Source organism: Platichthys flesus, chromosome 5 (genome assembly GCF_949316205.1).
Source record: "Platichthys flesus chromosome 5, fPlaFle2.1, whole genome shotgun sequence".
NCBI lineage: Eukaryota > Metazoa > Chordata > Actinopteri > Pleuronectiformes > Pleuronectidae > Platichthys > Platichthys flesus.
Genome location: NC_084949.1, coordinates 16,979,601 through 17,004,634, shown reverse-complemented (window position 1 = coordinate 17,004,634; position 25,034 = coordinate 16,979,601). Strand labels below are relative to the sequence as shown.

General features: G+C 41.9%; 1 protein-coding gene across 3 annotated transcripts in view; it reads right to left on the bottom strand.

The window, feature by feature from the left end:
* Positions 1-252: 252 nt before the first annotated feature.
* Positions 253-25,034, bottom strand: part of LOC133953607 (amyloid beta precursor protein binding family B member 2-like) — a 47,526-nt gene continuing 22,744 nt past the window's right edge. Inside the window, exons 5-18 of one of the 3 annotated variants that reach the window (XM_062387599.1) lie at positions 21,463-21,707; positions 20,919-21,050; positions 20,276-20,347; positions 19,454-19,504; positions 18,026-18,111; positions 17,211-17,271; positions 14,649-14,795; positions 13,887-14,014; positions 9,825-9,939; positions 8,457-8,544; positions 6,592-6,672; positions 6,367-6,482; positions 4,923-5,102; positions 253-3,875 (exon numbers count right to left, since the gene is read on the bottom strand). In XM_062387599.1, coding sequence (XP_062243583.1) covers positions 3,705-3,875; positions 4,923-5,102; positions 6,367-6,482; positions 6,592-6,672; positions 8,457-8,544; positions 9,825-9,939; positions 13,887-14,014; positions 14,649-14,795; positions 17,211-17,271; positions 18,026-18,111; positions 19,454-19,504; positions 20,276-20,347; positions 20,919-21,050; positions 21,463-21,707 — 1,673 coding nt within the window. In that variant the 3' untranslated portion in view covers positions 253-3,704. The remainder of the gene's footprint in view (positions 3,876-4,922; positions 5,103-6,366; positions 6,483-6,591; positions 6,673-8,456; positions 8,545-9,824; positions 9,940-13,886; positions 14,015-14,648; positions 14,796-17,210; positions 17,272-18,025; positions 18,112-19,453; positions 19,505-20,275; positions 20,348-20,918; positions 21,051-21,462; positions 21,708-25,034) is intronic. The other 2 variants (XM_062387600.1, XM_062387601.1) reach the window with 2 other exon arrangements.

Sequence of the window (25,034 nt, the reverse complement as noted above, 5' to 3'; positions counted from 1 at the left end):
CGTCTTCCTACCCCTTTCGATCATGAGGCCAACAGTCCACTATTAAAATGTAAATCCCCATCAACATTTTATTTATATTATTAAATATGCCTAATTATTTGAGTCAGCATTCATGAATTATTCCTTGGTGAATCAGTGAAAGTGTTAAAATAACATCCCGCCATGTTAAAGACCGTTAAAGACGAGAATGACGAATCAATAAAAATATCATTACTCGAGCCTGTAACACACAGACACACAATAGCCGAGATGTGTTTTTTATTATGCTGTTTATTCTCACAATTGGTTACATTGATAAAGTGTACAAATCAGTGAGCGGCAAACAGAAGCCAACACATCCATCTGCGGGAAATGGAGTGTGTGTTTGTTGTTGTTCTTTACGTGTGTGAGTTTGACAGAGATGCTGGGAGCCCAATGCTGTTTCCATCATCATCTTCCTCCTCCTCTTCCTCCTCGTCCTCCTCAGGGCAGCAGTGGACGTCCAGCTCTCAGGACACTGTACAGGGTGAAGATATATTCCTTTATCTGCCTCGTTCTGCAAAGCGGAGCCTATTGTAGCGTTGTGAGTTTAACCAGGGACAGAGACGACGACACCGAGTCAAGAGACGTTACTTTGCCCCAACTAATAAAATCAGTATATACCTTTATAAAATAGAATAAATAAAATAAAAAATATTTCTGTTCAGTACGTACAGTCGCTCTCTCAAACTGTCCGAGGGCATGCAAGGCTTCTCTCTTCTTTATCTTTTTTTTTTACGACTTTCTGTTTTCTCCTCTTAGAGATCAAAAGAATGCATAGATAATTGCTCAGTTAAATTCAGTATCAACTTAATTGACAACTGTGACCGCCCCTCCGGTTCTGTCATTATTTGCTCTGGTACTTTACTTATCTACAACAATGTATATCTGTATTTTACACTTTGGCCATTTGGTGAGTTCTCAAAAAAAGGCATTTCATTTAAAAAAAAAGAACGAGACATTCAAAAATTAAAAAAGAACAGAAAAAAAGATAGCTTATGACAACGGGTAATGCCAGATGTTACATTAAATTGATATTATGTACAGAACAGATTTTATTCATCTCATTCACATTTCAACTTCCTCGTGATAAAACAAAAGTGAGTTTTCTCAACAGAGTCTCAATTTTACTCCGACTTCCTTCCTTGGTTTGTTATATGTGGAGTTAAATATAAACACAGATGACAAGCTGGACCCTCGGCTGTAACGTCAACCTTCACTTCCTCTGCAGCACCACTCTACACTGTCATAAACCGTCACTCCGCCTCCTACAGGCGGGAGGTTCTCGTCCTGAGATTGGATTTTTTCAACATAACCTGAAACCTGTCTAAAGTGTCAGTCGCCTGCTGACTGACCTCAGTTTGTGTCTCTTGTGTTCATTTAGGTTCAGATGGAACAGCTGGTTGATTTAACCACATACTCCAACAGAAAACATCATCCATCTGCTGAATGATAAATAAGATATTAATCCGTTTCCTAGCGGTCCAGTCAGTTTGCTCCTCCTCCACCGATGAGGTTATATTTCCACCTCTGTCTACCAGTGCTTCAGCAGGATTACACAAAGATTGACAGATTTCCACGACACTTGATGGAAGGAGGGAATCGATAAACGGTGTGGATGCTGGAATCTTTTTCACTTTGCTTCACATTGCATTTTTCTCTGGGCTTAATGCATGGAGAGAAATCAAACATGCGTATGGGACTGATATCTATGAGTGTGTGCAGTTCAGTGCAGATCAAGATAAAAATCCACATCTTCTTAATTTAACTAGGGTTTGATAAGGGGACTGTTGGGCCTCGACGGGGGAATGAGCCCTGATATGAGCAACACTACTAAAATATTTGATCACACAGCAGACAGAAGATTTTTTCATCCAGATGTTTGAAGAGGACTAAAAACACCTGTGGCATGGCCCTTGTCTTTGGACATAATGTTTAACTACAACTGTAAGCATTACCTGTTAGTCGGTCATGCAGTTAGACATTTACATCAAATCATATTCTCACAGGTCCATTCCATTCGTGACAAGTTATACTCTTCTGATCTTAAGTCTGGAAAAGGCCACTTAAAAAACAAAAGACTCCTACTTCTGCCCCGTCTGTTTTCTACATCCAAACTTCGACAGATGAGATTTAACAGCCAGACGTTCAGCATCTATCTGCCTCTACAGCCAAGAGAACGTTGTTAAAGAGTGTCTTGATGATCTGAGTTACAATAACGACCGCCAATAGTTATTACCATACACCCAGGTTCGTGATTTGTGTGAGAAAAAAAACAAGCATGTGATCATGTGGCACGAGGATTCAAGTGAACGGACCCCAGGGGACAGATTGATAGCAGCTCAGGAACGTCCTGCTGGTTTGAGTCAACATGTCTCTCTGTCGTCCTCTGGAGATAAATAGACAATATCATCACAACCATACCCAGGTATGCTGACACATTCCTCAAGTCTCCTTCCTTTTTCTTCCTCAGGGCGTTCTCATGCTACCAGTCCCCTTTTATTAGTGAACTTGAAGTCTGAGAGGACTGATACCGAGGGGGGATTTAAAGTCAAATTTCCTCCAGCATGTGTATCATAGAGCAACAGCAGCAGCCTGCTGACGTCTCCTCCGCTCCGAGCTGCAGCCTGGCACTGAGAGTGGGGGGATCAGAGGAGAGAGAGCGGGGCGAGCAACAATATCCATCCCTGCGTCCCTTCCTCCGTTGTGGCTGTCGTCTTCAGAGGGATATCAACAGAAGAATGAAGGTGGACAGACGGCAGACGTGCGGCGTGGTTTCGGGTGAACGCTCACCGCTCGTTCAGACGCACCGGGCTGACACATCGAAGAAAAACAACGAGAAGAGAGGACGGGATGGAAAAACAAGGTGGCTTCTGATTCCTCACCCCTTCGCTCTCTGAAAGCAGCAGCAGCAGCAGCGTGTTGATATCGTCTAGAATGATTCACGTTTCTATAAAAAAAGTTCATGCAGGACCAGTTGAACAGATGAGTGTAGACTAACGGACAAATCAGTCTGTAGCAGCTCCCTTCATTGTTCAACAGACACAATGGCTCTTCATTTTGCCTCCCGACCATTTACTTCCTCTCACATTACAGTCTGCTGTAGATGGTAAGAAAGAGGAACAGGGGGGGGGGGGGGGGGGTAAAGCCACTACAGACTAACAGGAAGCCAGGTGAATGATGGGGGAGGGGTGAGGGGGAGGTTTGCAAGGTCATGCTGGCAGCACAGACACAGACACAATAAGAGCACGGAGCAGTCAGCAGTTTGGGCAGCGATGAGCTCGCTCACCACGCTGCGCTCTGCATGAAGGAGCCACGTCCTACTTCTACGATATTCGTCTCCTCGCTCCTTCCCGGTGCCGGGGGGGACGAGGGTTTCTTCTATGTACATCAACACCTTCACGACCACCGGTCTCGTGGTCGCTCCTTCTCGACCGGGGTCCAGAGTCTTAATTCGTTGTTCTGAGGAGGCGAGGTTGAATTGCTGCTCGAGAGGTGATGAAACTCTTGAGGTGAAATTCCAATTTGCTCCAGAGAAGTGAAGGAATCGTGACGGGGGGGGTTTACCCAGATCCATGGGGGGGCTTTGCTCTGTTTTAGTGGTTACTGGGGTTTTGGCAGCGAATGAGACTGGTTACCATGGTGACTGGGGGTTGTGGCAGGCCGTTGGTGGTGATTCACCGTGGTTACTGCGGCACCTCTGTGACGGGTCTCTTCTGTTTGAGGGTGTCGATGAGGGACAGGACTCCTTTCTTCACGCTGGTCGAGACCCGGCGGGACACCGAGTCACCAGGGGGGGAGGAGCTACAGGGTTTCTGGGATGGAGGCCGAGCGACCAAACACTTCTGGTACCGCAACTGAGAGAGAGAGAGGGGGAGAGAGAGAGAGAGAGAGGGGGAGAAGAAGGACAGGAGAGAGTTACAGCTGCTGAGTATACGACTTTGAGAGAGAGAGAGAGAGAGAGAGAGAGAGAGAGAGAGAGAGAGAGAAAGAGAGAGAGAGAACGGAAAGCTGGACTGGTGCTGTGATCAATAGTAATGACTGATGATTCCTGTCACTGTGAATCAGTTAGAGTGTGTGTGTGTGTGTGTGTGTGTGTGTGTGTGTTCTGATGTGTGATCAATAGCCCAGCCTGCAGCCGACTCATCTTGTGACTCACACACAGCAGAGATGAGGAAGATGAGTAACCTCTGCTGTTGGTAGCATCTCTGCTTAATAACAAGAACTCCAGTGACCATGACACGGAACATAATATGATAACACAACACTGTGAAGGTAATTTGATGATTGTAATGGTCGCTGATCTGAAGTCGTTTCCTACAAAGCAGAAAACAACGAACACATAATAGAATCTAAAGCACTAGACTTGAAACGGCACCATAACTTGCAGGGACTATATTCTGTTCTATTCTTTTCTATATTCTAACTTTACTTGTCTTGATTAAAAATGTTAATCAACAGCTTTGGCAGAGGTTCCCATCAAAGCATCTGTTGTAATAAATAATATAATAAACATCCACCTGTCGGACTGAAAACTTAAACTGAACTACAGGCAAGGACATTGACTCATAAAACAAGTCTGTAATTTCAGTTGAAATATAACTTTCAAACTTCAAGCTTTTATAGATTTGTTAAGTTCACTGTCTTGTGTTTTATGCTTGAATATTATGGGTTGCATCTGTGAACAAGTGAAAAACATTGTTTACCCTGATAATAGTTTTATAAAGCTCACATATTTATCCTTCAGGTAAAGTCCAGCTTGAGTTTGCATTCAGTCTAAGTAACAACCCCTGATCAGACGACTGTAGAGGTAAGAAAGTCAGTAGAAGGTTTAGTTGTGTGTATTGAGTTGTGTGTATTGAGTCGTGATTGCCGAGCTCTTGTTTTCCGGCTCGGTGACTCACCATGCAAGCTGCCTGCACAGCCTCGGACACACTCCCAGCATTAGGGTCACACCAGAAGATGTGGCAGTCGTAGCGATGGCTGCCTGCATCCATGATGAAGGCAAACGTGTGCACGTCATACCCAACGCCCATGAAGGACAGGAAACGCACGCGGCACTCCACCAGCACTTCTTCTTCATCCTGCTCAGACACATTGGTTTGTGAGTTGTTGAGTCATTTATAACTCACATTTATCTGGATTTAGTTTAATCAAATGTTCTACTGAAGCACTGAGGAAACAAAAAGATACCATGAAAAACCATCAGCCAACATTTACATACATTCACACAGGAGAGCGACCCAGTAAAACTGCAGCCTCCTAATAAGCAGGTCCAGTGGAGCAGCAGAGCTTTGACTGTCCCTCTGTTAAAGCTTTAATGCATAACTTATTTAAATGAGACGGGAAACAGGTAATTTGATGTCGTCTGCATGGTCGAACATTGTTAACTGTGCTGAGTGGAGCTGCTGTCTGCGAGCTGCAGTTTATCCATTCATTCAGGTGGGAAGCTCATTTCTAAATCTGTGAATCTACACTGTGAGTTACATATTTTCTGAAGTTTTTGAAGTTTAATGCATTCAAAGTAACTGAAATGTTCAAACAACATAAAAAAAGTTGTTGAATGAAATAAAGTTGCTGTTAGTCTCCTCATCCAAAGCTACACTACCTCCCTCCACACAAGTAAGAGCCAATACTCTTTATCATTCTCCTTAAGTTAAGAGGCCGACCAATAAGGATATTTGGGGCCTGATGCAAGATTTTATAACCGATATATCGCCTGATACAGCGTATCTTAAAAAAGATCTATGAAGGTTTTGTAACCAGACTCTTGACATGACAAAGAAATGTACTCAAGGCTTGATATATTACAGTTTAATCATAAACTTTAATATAAATATATCTACACATAAATAAAAACCAAATACAACCAAATATATGGAACTTGAATTAAGAAAATAGACAATTCTTTAAAACATGAACATAAATGCTCATCCTTTCTGCAGTGTTCATTAACTGAAATAAAAATAGTAATGTCTGTGAATATAAAAGCAGATTTCGCTGTGTCTGTGAAAAGCTGTGATGTCGGTTAGTATTATCAGACAATAGCTATATCGACTGGGCTCCAGTTAAATTATACTGGTCATATGTTTCAATCAGTAAAATGTATTCGCTGTACGGCAGCTAGGAGACAATCACACAATCTCTGCCATGTTTGTTGTTGGATCATTACAGAAGAGCACATTGCTGTACAGGAACTTATGAATCTCATTTTTGATAAATAACTATTGTTGTTTTCTATAAAGGAAGTTGCATTGCAATTTCCAATTGATAAACCAACTCTCGGTTACCAAGTTGAACTGGGAGGGAGCTTAAAAAGTTTATTAAGCTAATGAAAAAGTGTCTGACCTTGTCTTTGCTGATGGTGACAGTAGCGTCTGCCACGTTGAGAGCTACTCGAGTCCAGTCCTCTCTGTTGGAAGAACCTATGAGACTGTCTATAGCTCCATTTAGTATGTCCATCCCTGAGCCAGACGATGTGACAAAACACAAAACAGAACATTCACATTAAAAACACACGTGAAATCAAACAGTGTGTGTTTGTGTGTGTGTCTTTGTGTGTGTCAAACTGACCTATAGGTCTGACCACAGGCAGCATCCCGAGGTAAAATACCTGAAACTTCTGAACCAGCTCTGTCTTTGGTGTGGGGAACTCTGCTTGGGAGAACACAAAACATGTAATAAGTGCTATTATGAATAAATATTTAACTTCATGTAGATAAATAATAGAAGATACACATTGACAGATATTTAGAGTGTAGCCTATTCAGTTGTACTTCTCTCACCGCTGCCTTCCTGGAATTTACATGAATGTTACCACCTTTCTGAATCAGGGATGTCAAATTCTATAAAAGGCGATTGACTGAATAATGACTGTGATGTTTAACAATTCAGATTCTTGTGTTTGTTCCGTTCTGATCAGAATTATTCACCTTTTCATTCTGCCTGATAAGGAAGGTCTCCAATCATGCAACACAAAGGAAGTTAACGTTTTGAGAAATTCTTTAATTTAGCTTTTGAAAGACCATTTCAAGCTAAAGCTGTTAATTACTACATGTTGTCATTTTATGAAAAGGACACAGCTTGTGTCCAATAACGTGTGCGTATAAATAACAAAGTGCAGCTGATTATCTTTCTCTCTGACAGACCAACAGAGAGAGAGAGAGAGAGAAAACAATGTGTGCTGCAGAAATAGCTTGTTACCATGTTTTTTTTATAAAATAGCTACCTGTGTAAATATTACTCCTCTCCGTTCCTACACTGTCTCCTGAAAGTACAGGAATGTTTGACTTACTGCCGCCAACAGCAACAACCCTACCTTTGTCCAGTTCTATAAAAACTTGGGAATATATTCTATGTCTACTCTGTAAATATAACAAACTTCATCAACTCTTCTCTTTGTTACAAACAACTGGAGCCATGTAGAGCCTTTGACTAATAGGAGTAGTATGGGGAGAACGGAAAGGTTGAGTTTGTATTCTGCATGTACACAGTTCATAATTGAAAACGGCTATGCACAATGAAGAGTGGCAATAATAATAATAAAAAGAAGCGTAATAAGTAATATCTATTAGGTTTCAAGGATTAAAACAATGCATTTTGGTGACTAACCCAAGAAACTCTGTAGATCTCCAATAATGCCAAATAGGGACATCAATCACCAACTTAAAAGTGATGGATGTGAATCTTCTGAATTTCTTTTTACGTATCTACTGTATTTTCCCAAATATAGGACGACCCTGATTATACGAAGACCTCGATTTCCAACAACTATTCCTTAAATACTGACTTTTTCCCCCAAGTTTGCCTGAGACGCCATAGTTCCAAGGAGAACCACGTCGTCCTCAGGTTCAATATGAAATACAGTGACACATAAAAACCACTCGTATATATCTTTGTACATTATTCACACTCTCTCCTGTCAGGCTCATGACGTCAAAGGTCAAAAGAGCTCATCATCTGTCACAGCCGTTGTTCATTGGACAGATTTTCTCCCTCTTTCACATTTGCAGTAAAGACACTGGCAGACATTTTTAGGGGCTGACTGACACTGAACAACTCACTGGTCTAGTAACAAGACAGCTATAAACAACAAACACTGCAACACTCTCCGTAGAGGGTATTTGAGGTATTCAGCATTGTTTTGTCTTCAAAAAATAAGCCAACCACCTCCTTTAGAAACAAAATATACTAAAGAAAAAAAAATCTTATATTTGAGCAACAATGATATTTGTCAAACTACTTTATGTCCCTGTCTCTATTGGAGTGTGAAAGTCCCAAGTCGACACACACACACCATAAAATTGAAGACTCATTAAGATTATCTGTGCTTACAAATGAACAGTGTGATGCATCCAGATTGCTACAGCTTGTATCTATTAATGTGTGTCACTTGCTCTCTCAGTGTGTGAGTGGGGTGCTGTATGTCTGAAACCCACCTTGTAGAGGAAGATCGAATCCCGCCTGCATCCTGTCGTGGAGAGAGCCTCCTGCCATCGCTTTGGCATTCTTTCTCTCTGTCATTATCTGGTGAAGCGAGAGAGAGAGACGGGAACGTGAGGAAACTGAGCAGAAATGTTCTGACACGGAAGTGACACAGGGGAGGAGGGTGAGGAGACAAGACATAAAAAAAACATGTGAGCATGTGGGAGGAAAAAGGATGAAAGTGTCAACAAGAACGGGGAGAGGGAAAAACCTGGAAGAGCTTCAACCCTGATACTGTCACAATTCCTACACAAATCACCTGGAGAGAGCGCGCACAAAACACACACACGCTTAAATCAGGTCACACTCCTCGTTACAAAGCACAGGGTAAAATCTTTTCCTGCAGTGTTCCGAACAAGGAGAAACACAGGCAAACACACACACACACACACACACTACATGTCCCTAATAAGAGAATTTGTCACAGCATATCTGCATCTCAGCAAACCCTGCTGTGGCTAATTCTTCCCATTTCCTTGTTCATCCTGTTTTGTATGACAGGTCCGCATTAAACAGATCTATAATATAGGTTGACTGGAAAAAGTGGGGCAGAAAGTATTATCATGGCGGATGTGAAGGAGGACAAATGCTCCTTCTCCCTCCAACAAATGACAAGTACAAATATTGTTTAGGCTAAGTGGAAATAAAAAGGTACCGGATAAAATGTTACACTTTAACTTGAACCCTTAAAAAAGCTTTTATTGCAAAGTTGACTTGATTTCAGCAGAAACTTATGAGCCTAAATAAATTAAAAAAACATTAAAAGACCTTTCCCAACACTGAATTAAAACTCTAAAGCTTTACATAAGTTTTAGTGGGGCAGCAGGAAAGTACATTAATGAATAAATTAACAGTTCAGTGGAAAAAGAAGGGCCATTTAAAACATGGTATGTTTTCTCTTCTTCAACCCTGTTTGCATGAATCTGTATTTGTCGATGAATAGAGATGCAAGCGAGAGAAAGCTCTCTGATAAGTGTGTTTTGGAAGAAAATACTTCTTAATAATTTAGATGCTTTTAATCTAATTTTGGGGAGTTTCGGAGGAGAGTAGATACGCTGTGCAATGATTAAAATGTTTGTCTAGACCCTAGAAGAGTAAACATGATTTAAAATAACAAATTCTGAATTTTTTGAGGAAGGTATTAATGCCATTTTCTTATTTTTTACAGGTTTCATTCTTTTTCTGTGTGAATATTTTTCCTGTCTCGAAGCCTTCCTTATTCAGTGGCAGTGGAAACGTTCATCTAACACGTTGACTCTTAATTTTGCCAAAATCCACACTTGGCCTCGTGTCAGCCTCCTCCTCCAGCCTGAAGCACTCACCCGGGAGCAGATCTCATGCAGGCTGGTGGCGATGGCTTTGGCTGGCGTGTCACAGCGGAACACATGACATTTCAGGATCCTGGTGTTTTTATCCCTTGCCACATATGCAAAGTCCCTGAAAGAGGAAAGAAAAAAAAAACGAGGGGTGAATGTTGAGAGGAGAGTTTGTTAGACTAGTTTTAGTTCTACTAGAAGACAAGAGAGATGAATGATGAAGTGGTTTTGTGTGAGTGTGTGTCCAGACTGACAGCTCATGGAGACGACATGAGAGATGAACTGACCTTTATCAGTCTGATGGAGACAGGACACACACAGACACACACACACTTGCAGGTCGATGGGCCCCAGAGATCAATAGAGCAGCGTGATGCAAGAAGGAGCTGAACAGAGCGACAGCAGGGAAGAACTTTCCCCTGGGCCCACTGGAGCCCGAAAACAATTTGACTCTCGCTGAATAAAAGGAATGAAAAGAAGAAAGGAATGTAGACGGAGGGAGAGAGGAATGAAGATGTGGAATGATGTGGGGAAGAAATATAGCCGCACCAAATTAAACCAACATAGCGAACGTGCACGCACACACGCACACACACACACGGTTTACATCAATCAAAAAATGCAGTAAAACCCAAACTAAACAACCTCCTTCAAGATGTGTTCTTCAATATTCCAGGAGAGCGGAAACGGCCTGAGGGCTATAACGAGATTTCTGAGTCCAGACCCTCAGGGAAAGTCTCCACAAAAGATTCCTATTTGTGTGGCTGTATGTACGAATGTGTGTGTGTGTGTGTGTGTGTGTGTGTGTGTGTGTGTGTGATTGTGCAAGTGTGGTTGTATGTGTGTGTTTGCATACTTTAACAAAAATTGCTTGTAGACAGACCAGGACAGAGGAGGTCACCTTCATTTCCTATGTCTGTAAGTGAGTGGGCACAGTACTACAGTACATCAAGGTCCACTTTGAGAATGATAATAAAATGAAGATGCTGAGGAAATTAAACAATAAGGAATGACAGAGAAGATGATGGAGAGATACTTGAGGAACGTCTGGGGACGAAAGGAAAGAATGTGTTTACCTCTCTCTGGGTCCGAGGAAGCAAGGGAGGAAAAGGCAGAGAGTTAGCAGAATAAAGGAGAAAACAAATCTGTGGTACTGCAAAGTAGAAAACGACAAACTGACCCAGTGACATACATGAGGAATTAACCTTGAGTGACACATTGATTTCTTTCTCCTTATGCATATGCATGTGTGCGTGTGGGCTGAAGGGGCTGTAGATCAGGTTAAAAGCAGCGGTGCAGGTAATCTCAATGCATACTTAACCTTGAGGTGAAATATGACAAAGCGATAGAGATTGAATGAGTTGGGAAGGAGGGAGAGACGGGAGGGATGAAAATATTTGGACTGATGGTTTGTGTTTCCTTACAGGAATAGAAGATATAGCCTGGAAGTTTCTTAAAGCCATACAGCCTAAACAAAGTTACTGAGAGGGAGAATGAGGGGAGTAAGGGATATTACGAGGCAAATGTGGGATACTGGGGGAGGAAATTGGGCGTGAACTGCAACAATGTACATGATAAAGATGAAAGTGTGATGACGAGGGCAGAATAAAACACCCAGTAGAGAAGGAAAGATAAAAGTCAGAGGAAAGAGAGAGAGGAGGGGGTGATATCACATTTTGAATATAATCTTATGATCGTGCAGCTCCACTAAAAACGTCAAGGTTGCCTTGTGAATCTGTAATCTCCGTGGCAATAATGAGTTTCGTGGCACATGGGGGGGCAGTCTGATCTCCCTCACAGGTGTATCCACAGGAGTGTGTGTGTGTGAGTGTGTGTGTGTTTGTGTGTATGTGTGTATGTGTGTTAATTATGGGAGATTATGCCCCAAACACTCCATAACACTGAAACCTGGTTGCTGTTATTTGCCGCCTCCAACATCTTCAAGAAGAAATGTCCAACACATCAATAAACTAGAATGGTTGAGCACATACCTAAATCAAGGCCCAACAGTCCCCTTATGAAACCATAATTAAATTCACTAAATTCTTTTTTATTTGGAGTTTTTTCATCGAGTTCCACGGATAATTCGTAGAGAAATGCACGAAAATATAGCAAAATGTCTTAACTCCCATTTTAAAGAAAGTGGGGAAAAAAATCCTGGTACCCGATCTGCACAAAAATGAAATGGGTTCCTCTTTGAGTGATGCCCCACCCCTCCACAAAATTTCACAGAAATCGGCCCAGTAGTTTTTGCATTTTCCTGTTAACGACAGTTGAAAACATCCTTTTTGGAGGAGAACACATTTTACATTTTGACCATTTAAAATATAAACACATAGAGAGGATTTGGATGCACATTTAGTCTGAGGATGAAAACAGTTTTTCACTAATGTGTAATGTCGAACTGCTTCAGATTTAACTATTAAAAGCTTCTCTGGCACTTTCATTTTTTACACACTGGAGTTTTTAGGATAACTGAACTCCTTTATCACATCATCTCTTCATAATTTGCACCCAACCGTGGACATAGCACCACTCATGCACCCCCTTCCAGTTATTACACTCTACTTGAGTTCTTGTAAAATTGTGAGCAGCACACCAGCTTAAAAAAACATACAAGATAACAATCCCCTAAGACTAAGGCTTCATCACTCTTATCTGTAGCTTCTCTGTCTTTTCCCACTACTCTAAACTAAAACAAGTGATGTTTCTAAAAGTAAGATATAAAGAGGAATAATGATATACTCACACTGGTTTGTTTTCTTATTTTGGCAGGTAATCCTCTGTATACAGGACAATCTTTCAACCCTCACACCATCTATTCCTCCTGGTCCGATACACACTCCTCAACCTGTCTGCTCCACACCCAGCGAGGAACTAACCATACCTCCCCCTTTGGCAGCTTCATATCCCTCTCTGCCTCTCCCCTCTCTTCCTCCTCCCTCTAACCATCTCCTCCCCTTCCTCCCTCCGTTGCAGCTCTGGAATTCCCACTGCTCTCGTTCGCCCGCTATATGTAGATGTGGATAGTAGAAATAAAGGTTAAGCGCTCGGAAAACACACATTCTTTTCATCTGCCAGGATTAAGAATATACTGTGTGTACATGTGTGTGTTTATGCAAACAAGAGAAGAGAAATATCTCGGAGGCAACAGAATTCTGCAGTTCTACTAATGCCAGGAGCTTTTAACCATGCCTCTCCTACTGAGTGCACCCGTGCCTCTGTGTGTGTGTGTGTGTGTGTGTTGTTTGTGTCTTGTGTGTGAGTGTGTACATGTGAAGCATTTGCCAGCTCCAATTAAACAGCAGCTACTAACCACTCTGGTCCACATCACCTGTCTGTCTCTGATAACCTACATTCACTATCTTATTGTGCTTGCAGCAGCAGTGTAGAGCGCCCTCTGCTGGTTGCTCTGCATCAAAAACACAAGATTTGTGAAGCCTGTTTGTTCTTAGTTTTTCCCGTTTACATACAAGAGCATAAAACATCGAAGCATCTGTGACGCTTCACTGCCGTGTATGCATTTGTCTCCGGTGAAGTACGATGTGCTGATCTCAGCTGAGGTGGAAGTGAAAGTGAGGGACTGACAGTCACAGGGGGAGTTGTAGTGAAAGAGAACAAAGGCCATTCTCCCTCTCACCCTCTCCTCTGTACTGATGAATACATTTTTCAATAGCATCCTCTTCATCATCAATCATTAACTTCTCTCTTCTGTCGACCGCCACCCCGACTGTCCGCCAGCCTCAATCGTCACCCTGACCTTTTGTGTGAAGCACCAATGACTTCATTTACACCAGTGACTAATCCATCAAATAAATAATTAAGCAGCTTCACCCTAAACAACAAGAGGACATTTTCCCCTCAGTGAGTCATGACCCAGGTGATTGGTTATTAATGCTGGAATATTTCGTTATCAGTAAGGAGAAGCTACAGATGATTTAGAGCACAGGAAGCATTTGAAGAAAAACCTTGGACACAATCATTATTAATCATGAGGACAAGCAATAGAGGATTCATCAATGCAAAAATTAAAAACAACAAACTAACACAGTTCCCGAGGTGACTAACCTGCCATTGTCCCGGCCAACGCCCCAAACCCGGATACTTGCAATCGGCTGCGAGTGGAGCACACTGCGGTCCAAGGGGTCGACAAGGTTCAACATATTATTTTCCAGCATCAGGTACATGTCCTTCCCCTGAAAACACACACACAGACACACACACACAAAAATAAACTTCAGATCTCATAACAAAAACATGTCATGCTTATTTCCTAAAGTTCAGGATGTTACAATAAATGGTGCTTTAAAAGGTCAATTACTCTCCTATATACATATATGCGTTTGTGTGCATGTATGGTACGTGTGTGTGTGTGTGTGTGTGTGTGTCCTTTGGCTCGGAGGGCCTCTAAATAAATTATCAATCCCTAAAAAGAGGTTGTAGGAGATGAAAGGTTATTGAAAGAGGGATGAAGCGCCCGCTTCCTCCCTCTCCCTCTCCCTCTCTCTCTCTCTCTCTCTCTATGTTCTGTCTGTTCACATTAAACACAACCTCCGCAGAGCCAAGGAAAGGCATTGCTCCACTTTCCTCTCTTCCTTCCTCCCTCCTCCCTCCATCTCTTGACATACATTTCAGAGGACTGCTGCCCCTGCTAACTCCTGTGTCTTTTTACTTTGCTCCACCTTCACTTTTATACTCCTCATCTTATTTCTGTACAAACCTTCTCTGCGGATCCTTTACTCTCACGAACTACAAACTTGCCACCCTTTATTTGTCACCCAAATCAAAACAAATACCCCCCTCACAAAAGGCCAACACCGTCTGTCTCACCTCTCCCCAGATGCCGACAGTGTCTCGGATGTCGTTCTTGCAGTAGGACAGCTGTCGGATGCAGTTGTTAACGGCAACGCTGCTCTTTCCAGGAGCCAAGTCATCCTCGGCCATTTCCACCCATCCCAGTGAGCGCACTGCAAAACACTGGGGGAAACACAGGGTGATGAAACTTTTACTTTGAGTACGACCATACACACAGACTTTAATGCTTGCATGCAGAATTGACTACAGTAGTGCTCTACTTACTGGTCTCCCTAAAAATGATGTAGGTCAATTACAACTATTCCAAAATGCAGCCACACGTGTGATGATCAAGACCAGAAACAGATCACACATTACAGCCATTTTAAAGACTGGTCACTGGCTACCTGTCTCCTTCTAAATCTATTTTGAAAGCCTTTAATTTTTTTTTTTAAAGCTCTCAATGTACTTGGTCCTTCTAATCCATTTCTTAGATCACTGTTAGTTTTAGTGTACACTGTTGATATTTGTCGGTGACTTAAATATGAATCCTGTATTGTTCTGAATAAATATAGACTTTTGAAGTTTGCGAGTTCTGAGGTTTAAGCCAGAGGGTTTGAACCCTTTCACAGACTAAAAGATGGATGAAGACGACCAAGCATGTCGGTAGAAAAGGAGAGAGGAAGCAGAGGGACCCATCCATCTGACCTCATCAAGTATTCATTTAATTTGAGGAGTCCGTTCAGACAGTTCTCTCCAGACCTCAGACACCAGAGAGGTCAGAGAAGGTAGAACAGAGACAGAAGTGAGTCACTACCACATAAACCAGGAGGGCTGGTTGTGAGAGAACATGTTTGTGTGTGGATCCAATTGGCTTTTAACGAGATTGATGTTTTACTATATGTTTATCATGTGTGAGTAGCAGTAAAGTGCTGTTCATCTCGTGTTCTTTTTGAACAGCAGACACACAAACAACCTTAAACATTTCAGAATCAGAAATTCATGACATACTGACTTCAATGTGGATACACACACACACCCACCCACACCCACACACACAGTGACTCACTCCATGTTGTAAAAAGTCTGCTGAAAGTTGTGTCACCGATCCAGACCAGCAGATGGTAGCAGCTACTTGTCACTTAAAAGTATGCAGCCTTAGGGCGGCTGTGACTCAAGAGGTAGAGTGGGTCATCCATTGAGCAGCGTGTCGATGGTTTGATTCTCGGCTCATCCAGGCTACTGTATATGCCAAAGTCTCTTCAGGCAACACTGAACCCCAAATTTCCCCAGATGGCTGTGAATGATTATATTTCATGCAAGTGATAAAAGTGTGTTTCTTTGTAAGAGGTACAAGGTTTCTACATTATTTGATTTAAGCTTTGTTAAGTTGAGCAGTTGTGTGTGCACTGGATTCATCTGCTCAGTTGTGTAGTCTTTGATTAACTGGAAAGAAAAGGGATAAGTCCCAATCTTAATACTGCAGTGTGTGCTGCTTACTGCCATTGATGTGGGATGAGAGAGTGTGTCAGAGTGCGCCACTAGACCAAATGCCCTGAGTGCAGGTCTGTGTTTGTGTCTGCTATTCATCACAAGGTCCCTGTTGCTAAGGATTGTCAATTTCTGCCAGACACACAGAGGGAAACAGACACCAGACAGCCAAATCAGCACCACGTCATCAGGCCGAGTGCTGGCTTTAAACTCTGATCTGCAATTCTTCATATCTATTTAGCCATCTGTGGGAACCACACACACACGCACACTCCTTGGAATGTATTGTAGCAGACCAGCAATCTGCTTCCGTTTGTGACAGGATGAAATGAATCTGTGTCGGGCCGAATAAATAATTGATCTATTTTTCAGTTGAATTAGTTGGATTCTAAATTGGATCTACACCTTGGTCTGACATTTGCCGGAAACAGTAATGGCTGAAAGGTCTCGCCATTCCACTGAGTCATATGTTTTATTGAGATTGATGCTTGATTACATTTTTAAATGTCTCATTTGATTGTTAAGTTTGGATGTTTAAGAAAACTCTAATTAGTGCACCATGGACCTGTACTTCTCTATGTCACCACTGGGGGTCAGTATTGTTTCAGAGTCGCTCTCTTGCCTGACTATAACATGCAGCAACCATGATCTCATAACCCAACAGTAAACAAACAGGGAAATAAACAGACTGTAACAAACATGCAACGGCTTTTCAACAAAAATAAGTAATGTCTGCTGGGAAAACTGACTCCATTATACAGCATGACCACAGCTAGATACGAACAGATACAAGTCTGTAACTTTAGATTCTGCAAAAGAGGATTTGACACAAATGGACGTCGTGTGCAACTCTGACCCATTAATAATTGTTTTATACTCAACATCAGGATAACTTGAGGAAGTGTCAATGCAATAAGCTGCTTATTAGATGCAAAAATAACAATGAACTTTTCACCCATTTAACGAATTTGACCAAACCAGTTGATGAATATTTTTGATTATGAGTTCATCTCTTTTGTTTCTAAGGTCAAAGATTAAAATAAACGTGTAACATGTAATGTGAAATAGGCTTTACATTCAATCTAAGCTGTGGAAAATATTCCGTACCTTTGATTCTGGGTCTCCGTTGGCGTTGTTTGACTCCTCTTCTTCTAATGTTGGACGGTTCCTGAAGATGAGTGGAAAAGGTTAAGAAACGTGGAGTAGAAGAGGATTGGATATAATAAACAGCATCCAGTGGTGGAATGAAAATAAAGTGTATTTATTTTGTTTTTAAGTAAGTATCCGAGCTTTACCTTGGCAGATTTACATATAGCAAATATCATTCCTTTCTAATTAACTACATTTTACTATGTGTTACATGTTTACATTGGTTTTTAGGGTTAGGGTAATCTATAAAAAGAAGGGGATTGGTGCACTGAACCAATCACCAAGGACCGGTAACATTGGACCTCACCTCCTTCAACAAGAGCAAAGTACACACTTACTTAAGTAAGTAAGTTAATACTTACATAGGAAGGTTAATGTGGTACTTTTACTTGAGTACATTTTTGTGTATGTATTTGCACTGTTACTAGAGTAAAACGTTTGAGTGCTTCCTTCGCCACTTACAGTGTCCCAGTGTTACAATTACAACCATTTGCTGATTTGTGTAGAAAGTTTGAATCCTGTGTGTGAACTTACCAAAGTTACAAGGGGTCATTATACTAATAGAGGACATGAAGTCATTTCCTGAGGAGAATCACTGACTTCCTGCCTTGTTGGACCTCAATTAACTCGAACACTGATTTAACACAAGATTACAGAAACTAACTAGAAAGTGGAGAGAGACCAAGAACAATAGAGAGAGCTAAAGAGTGTGGATAGCAAGAGGGTGTGTGTGTGTGTGTGTGTGTGTGTGTGTTTCTTCACAGGTATTTCACCTTAGCTTGAGTGATGCGTAGCGAAGCGTTGCACCCTCAAACTCCTTCAGACTGGGGTCGGGGTTCACGGTGGCTGCCTGCAGATCCTGGTGCACACAGGGGAAATCTTTAGAGTGTAAAATGAAACCAAAATATCTCCTACATCTTTGACCTTCACCTTAAAGCCTCTTTCACAAATGTGACCTGTAAAATAGTTGGAGAGCGACTTCAGTCATTCTGAAATGACTGAAAATCGGGCTGCTATTGGTTTTAATTGCCCTTAACTGTGGAAGGATCCCCCCCTTGGATCTTAAAATAACAAATAACCCTGGAATTGTAGAAAGAACAATTTAGATTTAATTCGAAAGAACAATCTTTTATCTGATTGGTATGGTTTATTTTCATTTTAATTTTCGACCTATGAAAGGAAAAATAACTATCATGCTCCTAAAGGACATTGAAGCTCCAGACATCATTGGAGATGACAAAAGAGTTTTGTCTTCTTGGTTAAATTTGTTTTGTAACTTTATAGTTGGACGTAATGCATATAAAAGTGATCAAGATGAATTATAATAAACTTTTATTATTGTAAGATGATATCAAACACAAATTATTCTAAACAGTTTTAATGTTCGCCTAGTGTTAGGTTTTTGGTTTTATTTTCCGGCGACGCAGCTGGTGCGTGTCGATGTGTGTGGTATTTTCAGATGTGGAATTTACTCTTAATCTTTTTGGTTACATTTCTTCTTTCGGTGTATAAGGCCGACATAGAGGTAATATGAAACTCCCAGAAGAACTGCCTGGTTTTCCTTGGAATGTGGATGCTTTTCTTGTAACTACAACTGTGGTAGATGTTTGTGACGTTCTCCACCTCACTGTACACTCACCTAAAATAAAAATCACTTAAGCTCCTTGTCTGACACGACTCCGATATATATATAATATTCCCAGCTTACATTTGGGAAAGGGGCTGAACAAAGACGAACCTGGCGGAGGCCAAAGTAAATATTATGACCCCACACAGTCTATGCCAGCATGCATCCAAGCGTGGGCAGAGTCCCCTTGCTGGACGAGGAAATGGCACTGGTGTGTTATGTGTAATGGGGCATGCTGCATCGTGGAAAAGAAAAGTAGCATGTACACACATACAATCGTGTGCAAGCACATTCAGATCTGTGCCAGGTAGAAAAAGATGTACATAATTTTGCCACACAAGTACAGAAAGAAACAACTTGTTCAGCATGTCGCTACAGCCACGTAACAGATGTTCTGACATATGAGGCATAACAAGATGTTGCTGTCAGTTACTGTACATTCATGTTGAAGCATCAGCCACACATGCTTTTTGCCCAGGCAGTGAATTTCTAGCATGTGATGCATAAACGCACACACTCAAAGAGTGGGTGAAGTTAGAACAAGACTCGTCGACATCGAGTGCATTATACTTGCCTTCCAAACCTCACTATCAATCTTTCCGCCAAATTCACTCCACACCTGTTTCTACACACAGCGTTAAAAACACACAAACACACAAATACCGGTGGGTCAAAGGATTGGCGGTCACAGGGGTTGGAGGGGGAGCGAGGGAAGAAAGACAGAACAAGGCTGATGGCCGACTAGCTAACTCCACACTGAGCAGCTGTTGCAATAAGGAGCGAAACATTTCTTAGCTGAGAAGGTGCCAATCGAGAGTTTAGGGAGTTTCCCCAAATGTTTCTGCTCCTATTGAACATTCACGTCACTTCTGAGATTCTACTGATTCTTGGTTAGTGGAATATAAACAAAACAGACACAGAGAACAGTCAGCACGTTTCAGTATCAGTAACAGTGACCCTTTTGCAGGATCTAAAATGACACTGACAAAAAAGAATATCCCAAAAATGCTATGGAATAGAGTTCAACAATATAAAAAAATATGAATTTTAAGTTATTAAAATATATAAATGTGTTGCACTCAAAGCTCAATATTCATGTTCCCCACAATTTTTCTGCATGAAAAACAGTTTTATTCCATGATGCACACAAACTGTTGTAAGGCTGTGAATTGTTTATGGAGCTGGTCCCTTGTGTGCATTACGCTACACTGTTACTTCACATCTCTGAAATCAAATGTGCTGAGAACAGAGCAAAAACAGATGAAATGCCACTGTTCAAATACTGACTGCACTTTATGTGCTACAGGTAGATCATACATCTTATATGAAAATAATTAAGCTACTGAGTGGCCGGTAGGGAGGGGAACACAACATGGAAAGTTTTAAAGTGCCTCACCTTTTCCTCATCTTCCTGATGCAGAGAGTGACAGTCCGGATCCGACGCCCCCTGCAGAGATGTGGACCGAGGCTGAAGAGATAAACAGAAAGAGAGATGGAGAGAGATGACGCATAAAAAGTGACCAAAACCTGCCTGGTGACAGTTTAGAGGCATCGGCTCTACGTCTGTCTCTCTTCTGTTTTTGGCTTTGTTGTCACTGGCTAACACTCAAGCAGTCTTCAGGTCAGCCGCCCCAGATAGATGTGACAGGACGAGATCCTGACAACATCAGTCCATTCTCACTGGATCGATATTTTATCCACACCGCACTGCTCTCGATAAATCTCATCTCTTCTCTCTCCATTTCCATCTGTCATTCTGCATGATTGACTGATTGATGGAGTGCTGTGTTCCTGCACTCTGAAGGAAGACAAGCATTGATGCCCCCCCCCCACACACACCCTCTGTCCTACTCTCTATACCAGGCTGTCTTGATGCGTATTTCAGTCTGCCACTAAGCTCAAATAAAAATATAGCATCAGAAAAGATATGATCTCCAATCTGAAATTCAACATAGAGGCCACATCAACTGCCTTTTGAAAAAGATACACAAAACAAAAAAAGCCCAGTCAGGAAAAACTGGGCACGTTATTTTACTTACAAAGTAGCAGCTGTTTACAAATCCACATGAGGGGATGGTGATTTCATTAGAGGAGAGAGGCTCCACTGAACTGTCCGAGGTGGTGCTGCCCGAACGAATTGACGACCTGAAGAAAACCTCTGCTTGGCACGACTGCATGGGTACACACATTAAAAAAACACGGTTACAAGAAATTGACTTAAAACAGATAGGATTTATACAAAGAGTTGACATATTTAACGTATTGTTATCAGTTGTATGATATCATTCCAAGGTCAGGAAAGATCTTCTGCAGATGTAACCAACCATATCTGGGCTTAAAACTTTTTTTTTTAATTGAAAAATGTTCATTAAATGATTTCATGAAACTTTATATTTAAAACCATAAAGAGGTTGGGATAAAAAAATGTCATAATACCAATAAAATCTTAATGTCATATAGATCAGATAAGTTTGACATACGTTTAGATGTACACAAGTGAACTGACAGTTGCAGCACAAATAAAGACTAAAATTCACCCAATCACTACGTATGTCGGTATCAGTCTGTTGTTCAGTCTCTCACCTCAGGGTCAGGAGTGGGTGAGGGGCTGAGCGAGTCCACAGAGTGTTTACGAGGCGGTGAGGATGTGTGGTCGCCTTGTACCTGGGACTCCATCTGTCCAGGGGGCGCTTGGCGGGTGGCAGGCCTCTCCCACTGGGTGGTGCCCGTAGGAATGTGCCAGTAGTAGACACCGGCCATGTCTGTGATCTTCTTCCATCCTGGTGGCAGGTCGGGGTCGGTCTGGAATGACTGCTCAGTCCAGATATCTGGGGAAAACACAGATTGGGAAGGTTTATTGAAAGCAACAGGACAACTGACAGACCATTTTTAATTTAGACGTGCACACATAAACACATCTCTGTGACTGCACACAGAGACTAAATACTGATTTAGTTTTCCATAAGTCATCGCTGGCCTCAGTTAAATGGTAGTCAACCCTCCCATTCATACACTGAGCAACATCAACAGCTGACAGGGATTACCAGGAACTGATGCAGCTGCCATCTAACAGGCTTTAATGTTCTACAGATAACAACTCACTTATTTGTGTAACAACCATGGACGTAGTTCAAATATTTTCAAAATGAAAGTTATCACTATATTTGCAATAATCGACTCTAAAATACAATATAAAAAGAACACAGACACAAGCATTCCTCTAACAAACTTTAAAGATGTCAGATGTAGTCCCAATGAGAGCTTAAATAATTGAGCCCTAATAATATATGAGGCTTTATTGAACATGACACATAAAAAAAATTGTATTTGCTTCCTCTCAGACTACCTCAGAGTCCTAAAAATCTGCCTCTATTTACATGGCTGTGATCGATTATGGATTCTTTAGTTTATCATTTTAAAATCAGGTCACAACTCATAACTAATGTTCAAAATAACAGATTTATTTCCAGCTGGCAATAATGATGTAATAAACCAGTTTGTCTCAGATACTCATGGTGGATTTCATGTCAGCACATGTGCTAAAATAAGAAGGAAAAACAATGTCCCTGGTTATTATCTCATGACATGCTTTTTGTGTCAAGTGGTCAGGGTTGGGAAATGTCAAAAACGACGTCTTTGAAGAACTTCATGATTCAAACCCTAGAATTATTTAAGGAATAAAAACACATAAACCTAAAGCCAGAAACCCTGAGGCTACTACATCAGCAGTGTCATCGTATTGCCAAGCTCAATATAATCAAGCTCTGTAGTACTACTTACAGTTTCTGCACATTGCAAAACTATTCACAAAATGGCAGTCATGGCAATGAAGGCATTAGCATTGCAAACTCAATTCATACTGCATGACTCACCTTTAGCAGAGTGGTATGGTAATCTATTCAACCCTGTTTTTCATTCACTATTAAAAGGTATAAGATAAAAAAGGACAAGAAATATAACCTTAAATATAAATCTGTGAATACCTGCACGAAAGACATTTTCGTGCAGACAATTTGTTCCCTCGTTAAACTGTAAACAACATATAGAGCAGATTGCTGTAAATCTTATTAATTTGACAGTGATACATTTAGATAAATTATAGCAGTTACCTCAAAAACATAACAACCTAATACACACACACAAACACCCTGTTCGGAGATTAAATCAGAGTATTTATATCACTGTTTCTTCTCTCACTCCAGCACTAAATGTCATGTCATCTGAAGGTTGCAGTTTCCTGGCAGACAAGCAAGGTAGTAAAGATGATCCGGAATTACATTAGGTGTTGTAGCAACTAATAACTCTGAGGGACTGGTCACATTTTTGGTGTGTGTTGTGTGCATGTGCACATTTTGCACAAGTTCGAACTGCTGACCATGCTGATGAAACACAGCCCATAGGCCTGTCGCCATGACAGCAGGCAGTATGTCATCATGAAGACCGGGTCGGTCCAGATTGAGATGGAATTGAACCACAAACACAAACACACACACCCACACCCACGACACACACATACACAAAAGAGGACACACAGGATTCATCCTTTTAACGAAATAGAAATCACAGAACGCTTAGCAAAATGTGCACATACGTTTTTTCGCACAAGCAGACATCCCTTGGGGCTCAAGCCTCTTTAGAGCGTGGAGCTGTGAAGCAGTGCCTCCTGGGAGTTGAGGTCTTTTAGTGTGCAAATAAAATAGGTCAGAGCCAATAAAACTACAAGTGAGAGAACCTGAGTGTCTCTGCTGTGAGAGAGGGTGGGAGGATGGTGACTCAGAATGAGTGCCAGCATGAAATTAACAGAGCACTGGATGTGGATTAAAACCTATATATTCTAACACAAAGAGAGAGAGACACTGATATAGACAGAGAGAGAGAGCTGTGTATCATCATCATCATCATCATGCCATGAAGTTAGCAGTGTCACCTCTGTAAGTGCTGTGTCACGTGTGGAGCTAGAATGAGAAGGTGTCAGCACATTGACACAGAGGCTGATGGTCACCATGCTCCTGTGCAGCTCGTGGAAGTGAGCCACAGCAGAGGTACGTAGCAGTTCACCTGTCATAGCCTCCGTTTGCATGCAGCTCCATGCCAGAGCAGAGTTGAGCAAAGGGGGAGGGGAGAGCTTCTGGAGCCAAACACACACGTACACATGTTCTCTAACAAATGACACCGCACAATACACACCCTCCATAGCTAGAACGATGCACACTCACAATACATGGACAAATATGACATGCAAAGACGAGAATCTTATGACAGATATCTAGAGATTAATAACGTCACAAACTTAATCACTGTGTTGTAGGAGTCACACAGATAAACCCATGCTTGTGCACACACACATTTACACGCACACGCACACACACACACACACTCAGACAGCGTTACCAACTGTAACCCCACGGTGTCGTCTCCAGCCGACTCTGAGAGATGCACCTACCCTCGTAATTGACAATCACAATGGCCAGCATGTAGTCTTTCCCCAGCATCATAGTGAGCTAGCTGCCTCTCATACAGCAAAACACGGTACTGTAACCAGAGAGAAAACCCCAGACAGAGAGAGAGGAGAGAGAGGGAGAGAGAGAGAGAGGGAGAGAGAGAGGGAGAGAGAGAGGGGGGACACTGCAAGAGACAGGGTGGAGAGGGGAGAGGGACACGAGGCAGAGACGGGGAGAACATGAGGTGAATAGAGAGGCAGAAAAGAGGGGGAGACAAGAGTGAATGGGAGGGCAAATGAAGTGATGAGAGAGAGAGGCAAGAGAAAAACAGAGGGAAACATTTGGAGAGGAGGGAGTTTCCTGTGACTGAGCTGTGTTTGCTGTTGTCTCTCGATCTGGAGCATCAACAAACGTCAACAGCTTCAATCAGCCTCTTTTCCCTTTCCTTCCCTCAAACAAACACTCAAGTGGCCTCATGGACAGAAGAGTCATCCTTCATCAAAGGCCTACGTCGACCATTTTCTCTCTCGGTTGTCCTGGCAACCGCCCTGGTCATCTTTGTCTCAGTGTCATGTCAAGTGGAGGAGCAGGGAGGAGGAGCAGAGAGGGAGGGAGACGTAAGCCCTTTTCAGACATGGAGTCAGAAAAATATCCAAACATTTGGGTTCAGCCTGGAGTTTGGCTTTTACATATGAAGAACGCAGCAGGAGTGTT